The sequence below is a fragment of the Martes martes genome, assembly GCF_963455335.1.
Source record: "Martes martes genome assembly, chromosome: 15".
In the NCBI taxonomy this organism is placed as follows: Eukaryota; Metazoa; Chordata; class Mammalia; order Carnivora; family Mustelidae; genus Martes; species Martes martes.
The window spans coordinates 46568592-46588151 of record NC_137903.1 but is presented as its reverse complement, the minus strand read 5'-3'; the positions used below and the strand labels follow the sequence as shown (position 1 = coordinate 46588151).

At 37.8% G+C, this 19560-nt stretch overlaps 1 protein-coding gene across 1 annotated transcript; it reads left to right on the top strand.

Moving 5' to 3' along the window:
- Positions 1-16820: 16820 nt before the first annotated feature.
- LOC308355777 (cytoskeleton-associated protein 2-like) lies at positions 16821-18863 on the top strand (the record flags this gene model as incomplete). The annotated part of the gene is given in 3 exon segments (XM_080824248.1): positions 16821-18122; positions 18126-18686; positions 18690-18863. Coding segments are annotated over 3 exon segments (2037 nt in total).
- Between the last annotated feature and the right edge of the window lie 697 nt (positions 18864-19560).

The window sequence follows — 19560 nt, the reverse complement described above, 5'->3', positions numbered from 1 at the left end:
CAAAAACCAAGGACTAGAGGAAGAAAAAGCTTTGTGGTGTCTGTGCTAATTGCAAAGCACAAATGTGACAAACTCAGATGCTTCCAAGTACAAGTTGAGAGAATTGGGACCCCCTGCATTTGTGGCCGAGAGACAGAAGCAGAGAAATACTATTTCATTACTGTTTTTATGATCTTTCCTCTTTGTTTAATCTGGGGAAATTCTCACTTGCTCTATTTTTTTAAACTGGCTTTATAATTATCTTCATAGGATCAACTTAAGAACAAAAAAAACTTAAGAACTTTACCACTTCCCCTTCTCCCAGATTAGGAGAAACCCAGACAGTTGATATATTCTCTGAAAATTCCAAGGAAATTAAACTCTGATTAAAAAAAAATTACCATGTTGATGTACTTTACTTCAGTGTTGCACTACTGAAAGTCTCATCTTCTCATTTAGCAGGTCTTCAGAGCCGTTCATGTTCAATCACCTTGTCCCTCAGGTGTCCTTCTGGATAATATTGCGGAAACAAATACTCAGTTCATACTGATAATTCCTGATTTCTCAGTAACTTTTAAGGATTTTATTTATTTATTTGACAGACAGAGATCACAAGTAGGCAGAGAGGCAGGCAGAGAGAGAAGGGAAGCAGTCTCCCTGCTGAGCAGAGAGCCCGATGTTGGGGTTGATCCCAGGACCCTGGGCTTATGACCTGAGCCGAAGGCAGAGGCTTTAACCCACTGAGCCACCCAGGTGCCCTCTCAGTAACTTTTAAAGAGATTGTCTGATTAATTCCTTCAGCAACTCTAAAAAGAAAATATTGTTACATCCATGCTAGAGATTGAGGATTAGAAGGTGAACGTTTACCTGGGGTCATGTAGATAATAAATAGCCAGGCAGGAATTCAAGCCAAGTTCATCTAGCCCTTCATGGTTTTGCTATACTGCAGTCAGACTAGTCTTTAAATGTATCTCAAGTACGTGAAAATGTCAATGTTGCTACACATTTTACTTCCCTGAGGCTCTGAGATACAACTCTTGATCATTTCTGTTTACTGAAAGTAATGGATTCTCCACATCGTTCAAGGACACTGTTTGGGAGACACTTCCACCATTAAACTAGAAATGTGTCCCTTTCACTCTGCCCTGTTTCTTTATAGCCAGAAGTTTATCTGCATCTAAGCATTATTCACTGGGAGCTTTTTCTGACAAAATCCTGACCTATGAATATTATTATGAGTTTTCTTATTTCCTTTGATGTTGCTTTCCAACGAGTTAGAGATAATATAATAATCAGTCATTGCAGGGCTCTCGATAAATTTTACAAGTATTATACCAACACCACACAAATAATACATTTAAATAATGTAATACATTTTTATTTTTGTGAAAAGTTAATTTCACTCTTCACAGTATTCTATTTCTTTCCATTTTATTGGGACCTAGCAAAGGACAAAAGTTTCAAAAGAGCCAATTGTTAAACTTTACTAGTAGGAGCTACCCTTACTTACATGACTCAGTTGAGGAAGTGTTTAGTATTACACCATACCCTGAAGGTTAATAAACCCAGGGTGGGTTAGAGCGGGGGAGAGGAGATGAATTCCAAAGTGAAGCAAGGAAATAAAGAAAGAATGACATGAGGAAGATTATCATCAGGTTAGAAAATAATCTCTTCTTGCTTTCCAAAGAGGAATAGGGAATAAAAGGAGTATATGAACAGCTGCAATCAGGAATAAAAAGCAGGGCATATAAGTAGTATCTCAGAAACCACTTTAACTTTGTACAAAATAGGGAAAAATCAACAAATAAAGAAATATAGAAATTGGGTGGAGAAATCATGGATGAACATACCAATTTTATTGTTAAAAGGTAATTTGATCTCAGCAGTTTATTTTATTTAATTTTTTTTAATTTTTTAAATTTATTTAATGCTACTGGATTTCCTAGCATTTGTTACAGAATTTCCCAAGTACTTGAATATAATGAAAACTACTGAATTCTTAGCATTTTAAAAAGATTTTATTTATTTTAGAGAGGGAGAGAGAGTGAGAGCACATGTGATTAGGGGATAGGGTAGAAGCAGAGGGAGAGGGTGAGGGAGAGAATTTCAAGCAGACTCTGCCCTGAGCACAGCGCCTAAGGTGGGGCTAGATCTCACAACCCTGAGATTATGACTTGAGCTGAAACCAAGAGTCTGCAGTTTAACCTGCTGAGCCGCCCAGGCACCCCAGCATTCTTAAAAAAAGATTTTATTTATTCATTTGAGAGAGAGTAGGTGTGTGTGCATGGGGCAGCATGGGGGAGCTGCAGAGGGGGTGGGAAAGGGACAAGCAGACTCCATCTGAGTGCAGAGCCCAACATAGGGCTCGATTCCACAACCCTGAGATCATGACCTAGCCAAAATCAAAGGTCAGATACTTAACCAACTCAGCCACCAAGGTATCCTAGCATTTTTAGATATGATGAATATTTATTGGGGTTTTTTTTGGCTGCCAGATATCTTGTTCTATTTCTAACAAGAGATTTGCTTTTGGAGAATTAACCTTTTCCCCCTTGGATATATATAATATGACTGGATAATAATCAGCTTTACTGAGCCTAACCAAAGGTTGACCATCTTTTGAACATTGAACAAGTACTTGGAGAGGATTTTACTCTGTCCAGGCTGTGTTCTAGGTGCTGGGATAATAGACATTTCACACAAATTGTGCCAACTGAGATGCTTACCTTGTAATTTGATCTTGAACAAAGTGACAGAGTTGGACTTTTTTATTCTGTTGCTGAGGCCTTAATGTTCTAAACCAGAATTTTCTGTACTTCCTTGCTTTTAGCCCTCAAAGATTTGCGTTGGTTTCCAAGTTTTCCTTAGCTTTCCTATAGATTTTATGCTCTCCCACTGGCCTTACATTTCCATTGCTTAGTTTAAAACCCTGCTAATTAGGGGCACCTAGGTGGCTCAGTCGGTTAAGTGGCTGCCTTTGGCTCAGGTCATGACCCCAGGATCCTGGAATCGAGCCCCACATTAGGCTCCTTCTTTGGCCTCTTGCTCCTTTCTCGGCTGGGAGTCTGCTTCTTCCTCTCCCTCTGCCTCCCTGCCACTCCCCTGCCTGTGCTCTACCTCTCTCGGTATCTCTCTGTGTCAAATAAATAAAATCTTAAAAAAAAAAAAACCTACTAATTAACCATAGGACTTTGACCCTCTTTCCTTATTTTAAACCCAGAGTCTTGATTTCTCATGGTCTCCTCAGAGATGGTTACTATACTTAGCAAGAAAGAATTCCAGCTGATACATACAGTACAGTTTTCCTGACATAGTGGTGGTTAAAGTGGTGTGTAACTTTCTGGGAAGAATGAGAAAAGAATGCATGGAGAATGACAGAGAGGAGTGAAGACTCTGGGAATATAATAAAGAAAGAATATAAAGGTTGCATGGCACATTAGCAAATTTCTTTAAAAATAAAAGGAACAATATATAGAGATTCTGATAAAAATAATTATGTATTTGTATATCTAACTTTTTCCCAGAAATGTTCCAACTTTTTGCTTCTGATATGATTGCTTTAATTCATGTTCTTTTTTTTTTTTTTAAAAGATTTTATTTATTTATTTGACAGACAGAGATCACAAGTAGGCAGAGAGGTAGGCAGAGAGAGAGGAGGAAGCAGGATCCCCATTGAGCAGAGAGCCCAATGCAGAGCTCGATTCCAGGACCCTGAGATCATGACCTGAGCCAAAGGCAGCGGCTTAACCCACTGAGCCACCCAGGCTCCCCTGTTTTTTGTTTTGTTTTTTGTTTTACCCCTGAGTTATCTCTTTCTAATTGGTTTTCTCTGGTTCTGTAATACCAGTGAAGGCTTAGAAAGAAAGTTCTTCCGTGACATGCCACAGCTTTCTCTCTCCAGCCTGTTTCTAACAAACACACTTTAACATCTGTAAGTCCAGGATTTAATAAAAGCTATGTTGAGATGAAATTTAAGATTCTTCATTGTGTTTTGAGAGTATTTCTGCCACAAGCACCATTTATTTTTACTTAGAACTTAATTGACCTACAAAGGAAAACAGATAGTTTTGCCAAACTACAAAAGAATTTGACCAGATTTTACACCTTTTGAAGTTAGTTATAATAAGATCAGAGAAGATGGGATCAGGAGGGAGACAAACCATACGAGACTCTTAATCTCACAAAACAAACTGAGGGCTGCTGGGGGGAGGGGAGGGTATGGAGAGGCTGGTTGGGTTATGGCATTGGGGAGGGTATGTGATACGGTGAGTGTTGCAAAATGTGTAAGCCTGATGATTCACAGACCTGTATCCCCGGGACAAATAATACATTATATGTTAATAAAAATAATTAATAAAAAATAATAAGTTCAGAGAAATTGTAGTTGGGAGGGTAAATATTATAAAGTTCAGTACCATGAGTAAATATGATTTTCTTTAAGAAATTAAATGTATGTACTTATGATCTTATAATTAAAGTTATATAATAACTAACATTCTCAAAAGAATTTCATGTGAACCAACTACTCAATTTTATGATAATCAGGATAAGTATAGTATTGTAAGAAAGGACTTTCACCTATATTTTTGGGTTTTCAAAGTATCAGCCATATAAAAACATTCTAGCTTTTACTCTTATTTATATGAGACAAGATATCACAGCTAGTTTAATGCAGTATAATTTTAATTTTAAAGTTTTATTTTCCAGTGTTTCTAGTATATGTGCTGCTGAAGTGAGCACTTCCAGGTTTTCAACATGATAAATTTCATAGTACTAAAATTTCTGTTATCTGATTAACTTAATTAAGACTACATGGAAAATTGTGGGCTTATGATTTCAAAAGGGTTTCTATGAGAAGTCAGTAATATAAGTCTTGGCACAAATGATGACACATAACAAGTGTTCAATAAATGTTAGCTAATATTATTCTTATTGTTATTTTCTTAACCTTGCAGAGGATTTACTAAGTATAAGTTGAGTATTTTCTCCCTCCAGGTAAATATTTTTCCAGTCTAGACTAAATGAAGAAGGGAAAATGTTACATTCACAGTAAATAGACATAATATTGGACAAAAAGCTTTTTTTTTCTTCCAAATTTTCATTTAAATTCTAATTAGTTAACATACAGTGTAATACTGGTTTCAGGAGTAGAATTCAGTGATTTGTCATTTACATTCAACACCCAGTGCTCCTCATAGCAAGTGCCCTCTGTAATACCCATCCCCCATCTAACCTACTCCCCAGCTCCCTCCTTCCATCACCCTCAATTTGTTCTCTATCATTAAGAGTCTCTTATGCTTTGCCTCCCTCTCTCTCTCCTCTCTCTTTGCTTTTGCTTCCCACATGTTCATCTGTTTTGTTTCATAAATTCTACATCAGTAAAATCATATGGTAATTTTATTTCTCTGACTGGCTTGTTTCACTTAGCACTATACTCTCTAACTCCACCGGTGTTGCAAATGGCAAGATTTCATTCTTTTTATAGCTGAGTACTGTTCCATTATACACACACCCACCCACCCCCACATCTTCTTTATCCATTTTTCAGTCAATGGACATTTGGGCTCTCTCTATAGTTTAGCTATTGTTGATAGTGCTGCTATAAACATCAGGTACATGTACCCCTTTGAACCTGCAGTTTTGTACGCTTTGGGTAAATACTTAGAAGTGCAATTGCTGGATCATAGGGTAGTTCTATTTTTAACTTTTTGAGGACACTCCATGCTGTTTTCTAGAGTGGTTGCTCCAATTTGCATTCCCACCAATAGTGTAAGAGGGTTCCCCTTTCTTGGTATCCTCACCAATACCTGTTGTTTCCTGTGTTGTTAATTTTAGCCATTCTAACAGGTGTGAGGTGGTATCTCATTGTGGCTTTGATTTGTATTCCTTGATGATGAGAGATGTTGAGCACCTTTTCACATGTCTGTTACCCATCTGGATGTCTTCTTTGGAAAAATATCTATTTATGTCCTCTACCAACTTTTTAATTGGATTGTTTGGTTCCGGGGTGTTGACTTTGATAAGTTCTTTATATTTTTTATACTAACCCTTTATCAGAGATGTCATTTGCAAATATCTTCTCCCATTGTATAGGCTGCCTTTTAGTTTTGTTGATTGTTACTTCACTGTGCAAAAGATTTTTATCTTGATGAAGTCCCACTAGTTCATTTTTGCTTTTATTTCCCTTGTCTCCAGTGACTTCTTTAGTAAGAAGTTGCTATGGTAAAGGTCAAAAAGGTTGTTGCCTGTTAGATACAAAACTTTTTTTTAAAGATTTATTTATTTATTTATTTATCTGAGAGAGGGAGAGAGAGAGCACACACAACCAAGAGAATGCAAGGCAGGAAGAGAGTCAGAGGGGGTGGGAGAGGGACAAGCAGACTCCTCACTGAGTGCAGAGCCCAGTGGGGGCTGGAGCTCATCACTCTGAGATTATGAACTGAGCTGAAATCATGAGCTGGGTGCTCAGCAGACTGAGCCACCCAGGTACCTCCATGCAAAGCTTTTTGACTTTGACCATTTGTACCAGGAGTAAGCCTTGGTATCAACTGGTTTTCTGCTTGCCTTATCCATGGTGCCAGACACAGATCTTGTTATTCCAAGATCACGTGATGTGATCTAAAAGCTGATTTAGAAAAGCAAACAAATAAAAGAAATAGTAGTCTTTCCTTTTCTTTGACAAAATATGTGCTGTGGGTGCCTGGAGGGTGCAGCTGGTTGAGCCTCTGACTCTTGGTTTCAGCTCAGGTCTGATCTGAGGGTTGTGGGATCAAGCCTTGCATGGGCTCCAGACTCCACGCAGAGTCTGCTTGAGTTTCTCTCTCTCTCTTTCTCTGCCCTTCCCCACTGCACTCTCTCTCTCTCATTGAAATAAATAAGTAAATAAATAAATAAATAAATATTTAAAAATATAAGCTGTGTTTATGATGAAATTATGGAACTCTGTCCAACATATTTATAATAAAGTGCTAAATGATGAATTAGCCTCGATGCATTACACAATAAAATGTCAGCAAATTTAAGTGCCCCTTACATTATAGGGCCACCTGGGTGGCTCAGTTGATTAAGTGTCTGACTCTTGATTTTGGCTCAGAGTCATAAGACTGGGCTCTGTGCTTGGTGTAGAGCCTGCTTAATATTCTCTCTCTCCCTTTCAAAAAAAAAAAAAAAGGAATCTTACATTATAGTATTCTCATATTTTAAGAAATTATATTGTTTTTGATTGACTACATGGACACAGGCTAGTATCAGAGTATAATTAAATTCCCAGTAAGACGGTGGCTTATTATATGTGAAAATTTCCCTTTGGGGACCTCAAGAAGAAAATGTGTTTCTGAACATTTTGTTCTCAGAACTTTTAGAGAAAGTAGCATATTCCCATTTGTCTAAGTTTGTGTGTGTGTGTGTGTGTGTGTGTGTGTGTGTGTGATCTCTTCTTGAGATCACATAGGCCAGATATAGTCATGTGTGTTGCTTTGCATTCATTTTTGTTTTAAGACCAGCCCTATAAAAACTGATTTTTGACTCTTATGCACTATACACATAGGAAACTTAGGAAACTATCTACTAAGATTTGACTTCCACGGGCTAAAAGGTTTATTTTTCTCCCAGCACAGACATTTGAAAAATTACGGCATAGAATTCAATTTAATCAACTATGTGTTTAGCCTGTGAAAAAGAGGTTTTTAATTAAAATAATCGTCAATTGGGCTTATCTAACAAGCCCATTCTCTCATTACTCACTTCATTAGAGGGTATGACCCTGTCAAACTAACATATGGGATTTATATCTTCCCATGAAGGTTTAATGAATTATTTATCTTCTCTTACATTCATCTTAGTTCTTTATGTGAGTGCTAAGTTACAAACTTTTTCACTCAGTCTGAATCTCTTCCTGTTTGTTTTTTTTCTGCATATACTTGACACACAATGTTACATTAGTGTCACGTTTACAACATTGTGGATTCTGCATCTCTATACATTATGCTATATTCACAAGTGTAGCTACCATCTGTCACCATACAACGCTATAATACTATCGTGAACTATATTCCCTAGGCTGTTGCCTTTGATACCCATGACTTATTCATTCCATAACTGGAGGTCTGTATCTCCCTCTCACCTTTACACATTTTGCCCATCCCTCCATCCCCTTCCTTCTGGCAGTCATCGGTTTGTTCTCTGTATTTATAGGTCTGATTTTTCTCTATGTTCTAATCTCAACTTTAGCACTTAAGTTTCTTATGGCTTCTCAGAAGACATCAATAACCTCCTTAAATTTCTATATGACCAGTCCCTTATTTCTCTTTTACATATAATGAAACTTCTTTCTTTTATCACTGGTTTGAAACACTACCTTAACCCTCGTGTTAAAGGCTTATATAATATCCTTAACTTTTTCAGAGTTTTTATTGAAATTATAATTCATGCATTTCTTTCAACAAATATTCATTGACTGTCTTATGTGTCATGCACTAATCTTGGTGGATTCAGCAGGGAATAAAACAGACATTATAGTGGGAAAGACAGACAATAAGTTAGGTAAATAAGCCACGTATGTTGTACATTATTCAATGAAAAGTATTTAGGGAGAAAAGGTATGAAATAGGGATGATTATAATTAATTATTTACATAATTATTTGATGGTTGCTTATTTTCCCCATGAGACTCAGAGGCTGTGTCAGTTACATTCAGAGGCTTATCTCTAGGACCTGGCGGGACCTCACATGTAGTAGGTGCTCAGTAAATATTCACTGGATAAAGTGAAGCACATAGAGAAAAATATTTTGGAAAAGTTTGGGATCATTAACAGTGTGATTGGCATTATGATTTTGTCCTAGCCAGTCAAGAAGAGCAGATTCCAAGGATATTCTTGGAGGAGGTGCAGAAAGAAGGAAAGGAAAGGAACCAACTTAGCTTGAGTCCCAGTAGAGAGCTGGAAGTGCCCTGGATGCTTCATATTCACTCTCACATATAGTCCTTTAACAGCTAGAACTGGAAGGTATTACCTCTCTCATTTTAAAAGGAAGGACTGAAATTATTTTTTAATGATTTATTAAAGATTATTCCCAGGTAAGTTTTTATCTTTGAACTTTTCAGTTAAAGTTATGAAACCTTATTTCCTCATATTTGGGCTTCCCTATTGTTTTTAGCCTGAAAAATGTTTATATAGCATCTGTTTTAATTAATGTAGAAAATGTAGTAGTTTCATATATGAACACAAAGAAAATTCCTGCTCTCTGGAATAAGGCAGTCATGCTTCTGAATAGTAATATTTTAACCATATTCTCATGACCAAATTTTAAGGAATATAGCCTGAAACCAACTTTTCCTTTTTTCTGATGAAGCTATCCATCTTTGTATCCAGATTAGGATAGCTAAGCTATAATTGAACATTATAATTGTATCATAGTGTTGATGAAAGTAAAAAAAAAAGAAAAAGAAAAAGAAAAAAAAGTTGGCAAGATTGAGGAAATGATCAGGTACAGAAAGTATATGGGATTTCCCCTAATCTCACATCATTCTGGCTGTGTTAATGTATACAGAGTTCAAGGAGTTGATATGTGAGGTCACTTCATGAAGTAATGGTTTATTATTAATTTATTCCTGGAAGAATAAAGAAGGTTGGAGATGATACAGGGGATTCTGAAATTTTTTAAAAGAAAGATGTTGGCATCTGACCAAAACATGTGAAGAGGTCAGAGTTAGTAATCTCTATGGGCGGTTTATCATGATGTTGGAAGATAGTGCAAACACAGGAAGTATGTGTTTAAACATGTTTTATTGCCTTACATTTACTTGCGTACTTTCTCAGGTACCTCAGGTAGCTGCCATTTGTCCTTTTCTTTGCAGAGTAAGTACTCCCTAGTATGGTTTGGGTTAATTTTTTTGCTTACAAAATATTTTTGTTTGGGAGAGGAATTGTCTCCTAGGTGGTTATCTTTAAAGGGCCAAAAGGTGGTATCTTTAAAGGGCCAAGAGCCCTCTGGGGTAATATGCTTAAAACCATGAGTTCTAAGAAGGAAAGGGTCATGTCAACCATTTCTTTGTATTTCTAGCGTAGAGAACAGGGTTGACATAGGGTAACAACTCAATATATATTTGTTAAATTAACCAATAATGTTATGTGGCCCAGTTGTTCTCAACGTGTGGCTTGGGAAACCCCAGATATACATGAGATCAAAATCATTTATAGATAAAAGATTTATTCAAAGTGCAAGATAAACCAATGGATTTTAATATAGTACTATGAAAAGTTAATTGATACAGTTTCAAAGTCCACACTGCAGCTCACCTTTCAGAAACTACCATTTGTCAAGTTTTAGTATAATTTCCAAGGATAATATCTGTAATTATCTGCTATATAAAAAACAATTTTTTTATTTAGGGGCACTTGGGTGGCTCAGTCTGTTAGGTGTCTGCCTTCAGCTTGGGTTGTGATCCCAGGGTCCTGGGATCAAGTCACACATCCGGCTCCCTCCTCAGGAGGGAGCCTGCTTCTCCCTCTGTCTGCTGCTCCCCTGCTTATGCTCTCTCTCTCTGACAAATAAATCAATAAAAACTTTTTTAAGTGTTATTCTATAGAAGACCCACTATCTTTTTTATTTTTTTAAAGATTTATTTATTTATTTGTCATATGTATGTATGTATTCCACATAAACAAACGTATTTTTTAAATTACTCAATAATTTTTAAAAATAGAAAAGTATCCCAAGATCAGAAAGTTTGAGAACTGATAATGGAAGGCCTAAATAAGTTAATCATTTGCCCAAGCCCCAATCTGGGAGTTATCTCTCTTTCCTCACTTCTCAGTCTCCACATTTAATCAGTCAGCAAAATCTATAGGCTCTATGTTATGTTCATTCCCCTTCACGGTTCACAGTATCCATTGCTGCCATTTTGGTCCAAGTCAACAATATCTCTCTGTGGATGACTGTAGTAGCCTTGAGCCTTGCATAACCTATCTCTACTCTTGACTCCAGAGATTTTTTTTACATATTTTTTATTTTTATGGAAGTATAGTTGACACACAAAGTTATATTCATTTCAGGCATACAACATAATGATTTGGAGAGTTTATTTTTATACAGCAGCTACAGTGGCCTTTTAAAGACATAAGGTAGATTGTTTTACTCCTCTGTTTAAGACATTCCAATGGATTCCCATCACCCTCAGAATTACCTACTTTTCCTGCATTATCTGCTGACTACTCACCCCATAACCTATCACTCGACTTCTTTTACACCATGATCCAGCCACAATGGATGCTTGTTGTCAACTCTTTCCCATCATTCAGATCTCTCAGAATGCCACCTCCTCAGGAGGACTTCTTGATCTTGCTTACTCCAATAGTTCCCTATCCCCTGATTTAGTTTTACTCTCTAGTCTCTTAAACATTCCTATTTTCTTCATAGCATTTATCATTATCTTTTGTTTTTATTTATTTTTATCTGAATCTTTGCTGTAGACTATAAACTCCATGAAGAAGACTTTATTAGTCTTGTTACCACAATATTCCTAGTGTTTAAAGTAGTATGTGGCACACAGTAAGTTTTCAATAAATATTCATTGAATAATAAATAGAAAAACAAGACACACAGCAAAACCATACATACTGGATGAATTGGGACATGGTTAAATTAAATTCATCAGTATCAGTCACAATCCAGTGAGAAGAAAGAAACCACAACAGTAATTTGAAGAGAGAAAATTGGATATGAAGAATTGCTAACCAGTAAAAGGTGGTTATCTACTAAAAGAGGGAAAGAAAACTCTAAGAAGTAGAGAAGCAGCAAATGCATAAAGCATTTATTATTCCTTGGGCTGAAGGAGAGTGAACAGGAAGGAAGGAAGAATTTGAAGAGCTCTCTTCCCTCTGCCCAAGACTGAGATTCAGACCTCCAGTAAGGGTAAGGTTGCCACAGGAACATGCAGCCAGCTGATGGCAAGAAACTTGCTAATGGCACTACTGCTGGTCCCCAGACTAACCTTCAGGGTGACAGAAAACCTTGTCAGAGTATCCATGAGGTGAGCTGCTGATACAAGTACCACTAGGCCTTTTCCAGGCCCATCAACTGGCTGCCATGTCAAAACCACACTCAGGAAGCAGGAAGAGAAATCCCTTCTTCCTCCTCTGGCCTTGAGGTGTCTCTCCAGCACCCTCTATTGACAGACCCTAAAAATTGAGCCGGCTATCAAAAAAGAAACTTTGAGAGACAGCTTCAGGATCACGAAATAGGGCAAAGAGTGGTCTTGGACCCGAAAGGCAATAAAATTGATAACTGGCACAGTACACTACGGAAGGAATATGCACCTATTAGGAAGAAAATGTTCTAGAATATTTTTGGCATGTTTCAAAGTGGGGCAACCACCTCACCAGCATGATCCTATTTTTGTATGAGCAAATAAGAAGCATACCAAACTACTAACTGTGTATGTACCGAGGACAAAATTAAGGCCTAAAAGGGAAGAAGAGTAATTTTACTGTAGACACTACAGATGTATTAAATTGCAATGATGAGCACATAATTACTCTAGAAACACCTACAAAACATACAGACTTCGTTTTCTGCCAGCACTAAAGCTATATACACCATCCCCTCCCTACCCCTGCCTTCTTGTTGACAGCATCCCCAGAATGTTAGAAAACACACCCTCCTCCTTTAGAAACATCTTGGTTGGTCCATTGAGAATTCAAGTGGTCTCACTCTAATTGGCTTGGGAAAGGAAGGATTCTGACAAAACTCTTTGTTTTTAAAAAGAGAGATACATAGAAAAAGAATATCCCTTTTTCTGCCTTTAGGCCACTGGTATGTGAGGATGTGCTGCTAGGAGCTTCATCAATCTCTTGTGACCATGAAGACAACTAACCCACCCTCTGAGCATGACAAAATAGAAAGATGGCAATACTCTGGGTCTTTGGTTACTTGTTTCAGCCACAGATTTAACCATCTCCTTATAGCCACGTGGCTTCTAAACTCCTTGCTATTGTGAGAAAAAATTCTCTCATTTAATTCACTCTTAGGTGGACTTTCTGTAACTTGAAGGTGAAAATATTTTGTCTTACGACAATCATGCATATGGCCTTTTCTGTACATTGACTATACAAACAAAGCTTATTTCATACTACCCTTTTCACTCCGTATGTGAAACAATATCAGTGATGATAGCTAATATTTATTGTCTATTGTGTATCTGTATATGTGATAAGTGCTTTTTTATTGAGATATAATTGACATACAGCATCATATTCATTTTAGATGTACAACATAATAATTCAATATTTGTATATATTGCAAAATGATCACCACAATGGCAGTTAACATCTACAACCATACCATTACAAAATATTTTTTCTTGTGATGAGGACTTTTAAGTTTTATTCTCTTAACAACTTTCAAATATACAACATAGTATTGTTAACTATAGTTACCATGCTACATATTACATCCTATAACTAATTTATTTTATATCTGGAAGTTTGTACCTTTTGACACCCTTTATCCATTTCACCCACCTCCACTTGCCTGTGGCATCCACCAGTTTGTTCTCTTTATCTAAGGCTTGGATTTTGTTTTGTCTGTTTTATGTTTGCTTTTGGTTTTTGTTTTGTGTTCCTAGATTCTACATATAAGTATCTTTTTCTGTCTGATTTATTTCATTTAGCATAATGCCCTCTAGTCCACCCATTTCATCATAATTGGCAAGATTTCATTATTTTTTATAGTATTATATTTTTATATAAATACTATATAAATATAAATAGTACATAGTATTATATTTTTGAATAGTATTATAAATATCATAAATACTTATATATTTATATGTAATATAAATATACATAAATATAATAGAAATCTCATGAAGTTCTCACAAGAACACTAATATGAGCATACTTAGCAACTGGGTTGCATAGTTAAAACATAATGTATACCTTGAAAAGGCTCACAAATCAGTGAGCAAACACACCATAATAATATGGTATGACAAGAGGTATAGTAGACTTATGTACCCTTCTATGTCCAGCACCTTTTTGGTGGATTAATTCCTCTTATTCTCAGTCCATAGTTAGGAGGACACTGATTCTGCCCTATACCCCAGCACTAAGAGTGAGTATGTGACCTAGGCCTGGTCAGGCAGGTTATCTCACTGTCCTAACTAATGTGAGTGTTCAGTAAAACAGGCAAGTGGCCATAGCTAGTTCAATGAGAAACTAGCTTAGGATTTTTTTTTTTTTAATCTTAGGACTTTTGATGGAAATTTTAAGAAAGCAGCCGATGACCTTCTTTGCCACCATGCAATAATAGCCTACTTGAGAATAAGGCCAACACAGAGAAAAATAAAGATAAAGATGGAGAAAAATGCATAGACTCCTGAGGACATTGGCGAAACCACTATATTCAGCTATGCTTTAAAATTTGCTTCGTGGGCATTCCACTGGATTTAATTAAAAAAAAAAAAAAAGGTTTTGGGTGTCTGGGTGGCTCAGTGGGTTAAGCCTCTGCCTTCGACTCAGGTCATGATCTCAGGGTCCTGGGATCAAGTCTTGCATCAGGCTCTCTGCTCAGCAGGGACCCTGCTTCCCAACCCCCTCTCTCTCTGCCTGCCTCTCTGCCTACTTGTGATCTTTCTCTGTCAACTAAATAAATAAAATCTTTTTAAAAATTTTATTTATTTATTTGAGAGAGAGAGAAAAAATGCACAAGCTGAGGAACAGGCAGAGGGAGGGGGGAGGGAGCGGGAAAAGCAGACACCCTGCTGAGCAGGGCACCTGATGGGGGGCCTGCTCCCAGGACCTCAAGATCATGACCCAAGCTGAAGTCAGCCACTTAACCAACTGAGCCACTGAGACTCCCCTCCACTGGCTTTAACTTAATGCATTCTCTTTAGTTCCCCCTTCTCTATTTTTATATCTGTTTTGGGTTTAGTTTCAGAACTCATGAACAAAAGTCCTGGTATAAAAAAATGTAATAAGGGAGGCAAAGATCTATGGGTTCCCAAAGGAAGTGCACCTATTTTAATTTGAAGAATGGGGTTAGGAAGTTTCTAATAAGGTAAATTTTAATAGAAGTGAAACAGTTGTTTTCAAAGAAGAAATAATTAAGTTGAGAAGACAAGAGAAAGGGAAAATAATGAAAAGGTATGGGAAAAGAGAGTATGGCATATTTACAAAACTATAGGTTGTTGACTGTGGCCAGACCTTAGGATGCCTATGGCATTTAAAAGGTAAGACTGGGAAGGGAGATAGCCAGGGGCCAGATTTTACACAACCTTAGGTTTTGACCTTATCTAGAAATTGATGAGGAGTTACTGATTTGTGCATTAGAAATTTTGTTGTGATGACATTAGGGAAGTTATGTTGGAAGCCATAAAACTAAAGGCAGAGGTCCAGTGAGACTATGATAAGAATCTAGACAAGAAGTGAGAAACCACAAAAGTAATATTTAAGAGACACTTAATAAATAAAATTAGCAGAACTTAAAGATTAATGGATATGGGAAATGAGGGAAAGAGAAAAGTTCTAGGAGGGCTCAGTGTTTTTTATCTGAGCAACTGGGCACTGCCATTGGCCAAAGGGAAGAACATAAAGAATAGAAGAGTCTATGGAGTCATGTGATGAGTTCAGACAGGCATTCAGGGCACAAAGGTTAGCTTAGGCTCAAAGATTAGGATGCCAAGAGGTAGAAAAATTAGTTGAGGCTTTGAGGAAGGAAGAGATGATCAGGATAAGTGTCTAGATCAAGAAGAGAGTGGGACCCACGATGGAGTTCTGTAAAGCATCGAGTTTAATCAACAAGCCTCCAAGATACACAAAAAAGAACTGGAGGTAAAAAGAGAACAGGAAGAGTGTGGATTCATAGAAGCCAATGTAAACGTTTCAAGAAAAAAATGGTGAAGAGTTGCAGAATATATGATGTTGAGAAATTCAGGTAAGATGCCTGAAAATGATCCCTTGGGTTTAGAAAATGGATGATCATTAGTGAATACCACAAAAAATTACACTGCTGTGATTAGGACCAAGCCCTCAATGCTATGGCTTGAGAAGAATGTGAGAGTGAATAACTTAAGAGACCAAGATTTTTTAAAAAATGGAACAAATGGTCAGAAACTAAAAGATATAGGGATCTAGGTCTTCTCTCTCCATAGACATTGTCTTTGTGTCTCTGTTTCTGTCTCTCAAATTTCTATGGGAGAGACTTAAATTTAAATTCTGAGGAGTAAATCTGGGTGCAAAGAGGGGCTGATGATAATGATGAACAGATCTAAATAGCGGAAAAAGTTTCTGAGAGGGTTGGGAGATTAATTTGGGACCAGAGGAAGTTCCCCTCTTATTGAATGAAAGAGAGGCAGCTAAGCCACCGGTGCAGAGGCAGATACAAGTTGGAGGTGGGGAAGGAAGTTATGAGTGTTGCTGTACTGGATTTTGACTTGAAGCAACAATACTTTTAAGATCTGCTGTTCATTGTGATGGTAATTATAGGCAAAAACAATAAAAGGTTATTTTCATTCCAATGAAAAAATAACTTATAAAATATGTGAGAGGGGCGCCTGGGTGGCTCAGTGGGTTAAAGCCTCTGCCTTCAGCTCAGGTCATGATCCCAGGGTCCTGGGATTGAGCCCCACATCCAGCTCTCTGCTCAGCAGGGAGCCTGTTTCCTCCCCTCTCTCTGCCTGCCTCTCTACCTACTTTGTGATCTCTGTCTGTCAAATAAATAAATAAAATCTTTAAAAAATAATAATAAAATAAAATATGTGAGATACTTTACAATCAAAAGTTACCTATAGAGATAGGCAGTCCGGGACTGTCAGAGGCAAGACGCGGCCCCCTCCGGTAGCGGCCATGAGCACTCCAGCCGTGCCTCAGGACCTGCAGCTGCCCTCAAGCCAGAGGGCTCAGCGCGCGTTCAGAGAACAAAGAAGACAAAAACTCAAGGAACATATATTAAAAAGAAAAACTTTTTTTGCAAACAAACAGGAAAATCACATACCCAGTAGTAGAGACCAGAAAGTGATGAACTCTGAGGGCCAGGTCCACGAAGAGACAAAAGTTCTGAAATTTAAAACAAAAATGGCTGATAAAGAAAATGTCAGTAGACCTCCTGGGAACAAAAATCATATAACAACGGGAAAAAATTGTATTCCTTTAATACCTTCTAATGAATCAACCAATTCAACAATAGCAACTGACACACGTAATTTTGAGGATAATAATCAAATGAGACAATCTGTACCAATTAAAGATGACCCTCAAAGTCAACACATGACATTAAGCCAAGTGTTTCATCTTAAAAACAACAATAAAAAGAAACAGATATCCACAGAAAAACCAAAGCAAGACGCTAACACATCCAAGAAGCTTGTGCTGGGGTCTCACTGTGGCCAAATTGTTCAGTCTAAGATTAATTCATTTAGAAAGCCACTGCCAGCCAGAGATGAGAATTCTGCAACAACGAAGAAACCTTCAGCTGCTGTCCCTAAAGCCCTAGAGCCTCCACCCGCAGACACCCGAGGTGCAACCATGAAAATTGATAGAGCCCTGAACACAGTGACCACCACTAGACGTGGGAGCACGGCATCTCAGGACAGACAGCTGGTACAGCCTCCTATCAGAAGTCACCGTGACAGTGCCCAGGATGCTGTGAAACAGGGCCTGCGGAGAACCACTGCCAACGTTACAATCCGGAAAGGGCCTCAGGAGAAAGAATTACTGCACTCATACACGGTTTCGCCTAGTGCCAAAACCGGTGCTCAGGATGTAGAGAGAAGGAAGACACTGGCAAGAAGCCTGACCTCTGAAACTGTAGCCAGGCCTGCTTCCTCTTCTAACACCGAACTGATACAGAAATCAAAAAGCATTGACCCTCGCAGATACACTATAGCAAAAGCAACTCTTGGTAGATCGGCCAGGCCCAAAGAAATAGCAGAAGATACAAAAGCTCATCTGAGCGAGTGGAGAGCTGGCAAAAGAAAAGTGCTGAAAAGGCCTCCTAGTGCACTGGTTACCCAGCCTGAGCCTGGAGGGCAGAACGAAAACTCAGTCGGGTCCTTTTGGACGACCATGGTTGAAGAAGATGAACAAAGATTATTTACTGAAAAAGTAAACAAGACATTTTCGGAATGCCTAAACCTGATTAATGAGGGATGACCAAAAGAAGAAATATTAGTCATACTGAATGACCTGATTAAAAATATTCCAGATGCCAAAAAACTTGTTAAATATTGGATATGCCTTGTACGTATTGAACCACTCACAAGTCCTATTGAAAATATTATCACAATCTATGAGAAAGCTATTTTGGCAGGAGCTCAGCCTATTGAAGAGATGCGACATGCGACTGCACACATTCTAACAATGAAGAGTCAAGAGAAAGTGAAATATGGAGAAAATGTTGAGGCTTGTGCAACTAAGGAATACATTCAAGAAGTCAACAATGAATATATGGGTGTTAATCTAGAGTCAGGAAGATCAGAAATGGAAAAGAAACCTAGAAATGTGGTATTTCAAGATTGTGAAAAAGAGGAAGATGACAAAAAAGATCCAACCAATGATGTTAAAACCCGCAGTACAGAGACCAGGGGGAGTTGCTTAATCAAATATAATGCGTCTACTACTCCATACCTACAAAGTGTAAAAAAGAAGATACAGTTTGATAACACAGATACTACATTTAAAGAGCTAACGTTTCTAACACCAGTTAGACATTCTTGACGTATTCACGAGAAGACTTCTAAACTGCCAGATATGTTAAAAGACCATTACCCATGCGTGTCTTCACTGGAGCAGTTAACAGGGTTGGGAGGTGAAACCGATGCTTTTGTGTGCCGTCCTAACGCTGCGCTCTGCCCGATGTACTCAGAGACTGGAACAGCACAAGAGAAATAAAGTGATTATAAGCAACGGGGCTTCTGTTGTTCCTGGGGTCTTTTGTTGGCTTCTTGTGGCTTTGTATGTCTCTTGGGAGTTGGCCAAGTACCTAGGTATTCATGGCAGTAAGCTCTTTTACTGATGTTCACCTTGTATCAGGAATTGCCTTCCGTGTAACAGAAAGCTAATCCTACCTTGTCAATCTCAGCAGAGGGAGTTTCTAATAAAGGTAGATTTGGTCAAGTAAAAAAAAAAAAAAGTTACCTATAGAGATAAAATGACAGAAGTACTCTTAAAAGAAGGAAGAAGAAAAATCTCAGGCAATAAGTAAAGCATTTTCTAGGAACTTCTACAACTGATGAAATTACTAAAAAGTTTTAAAGATTTATTCCAATTGACAACTAACTAGAAGAATGGAACTTCAGTAGTGAAATCTGATAAGTATGCAGATTTCTTCCCACAGAGCATAATTAAGCTTATTATTTTGAAATAGATTTTGGAAATATTTCTAGGTCTTTATATCCAATAAAAGGAGTGAACTGTTACCCATAAAACATCCTTTAAAAATTACAGTGCTTGGGCACCTGGGCCACTCAGTTGGTTAAGTTCTGCCTTCTGTTCAGATCATGATCCCGGGGTCCTGGGATCAAGACCGACATCGGGTTCCCTGCTCAATGGGGAGTCCACCTCTCCCTCTGCCCTTCACCCTGCTTAT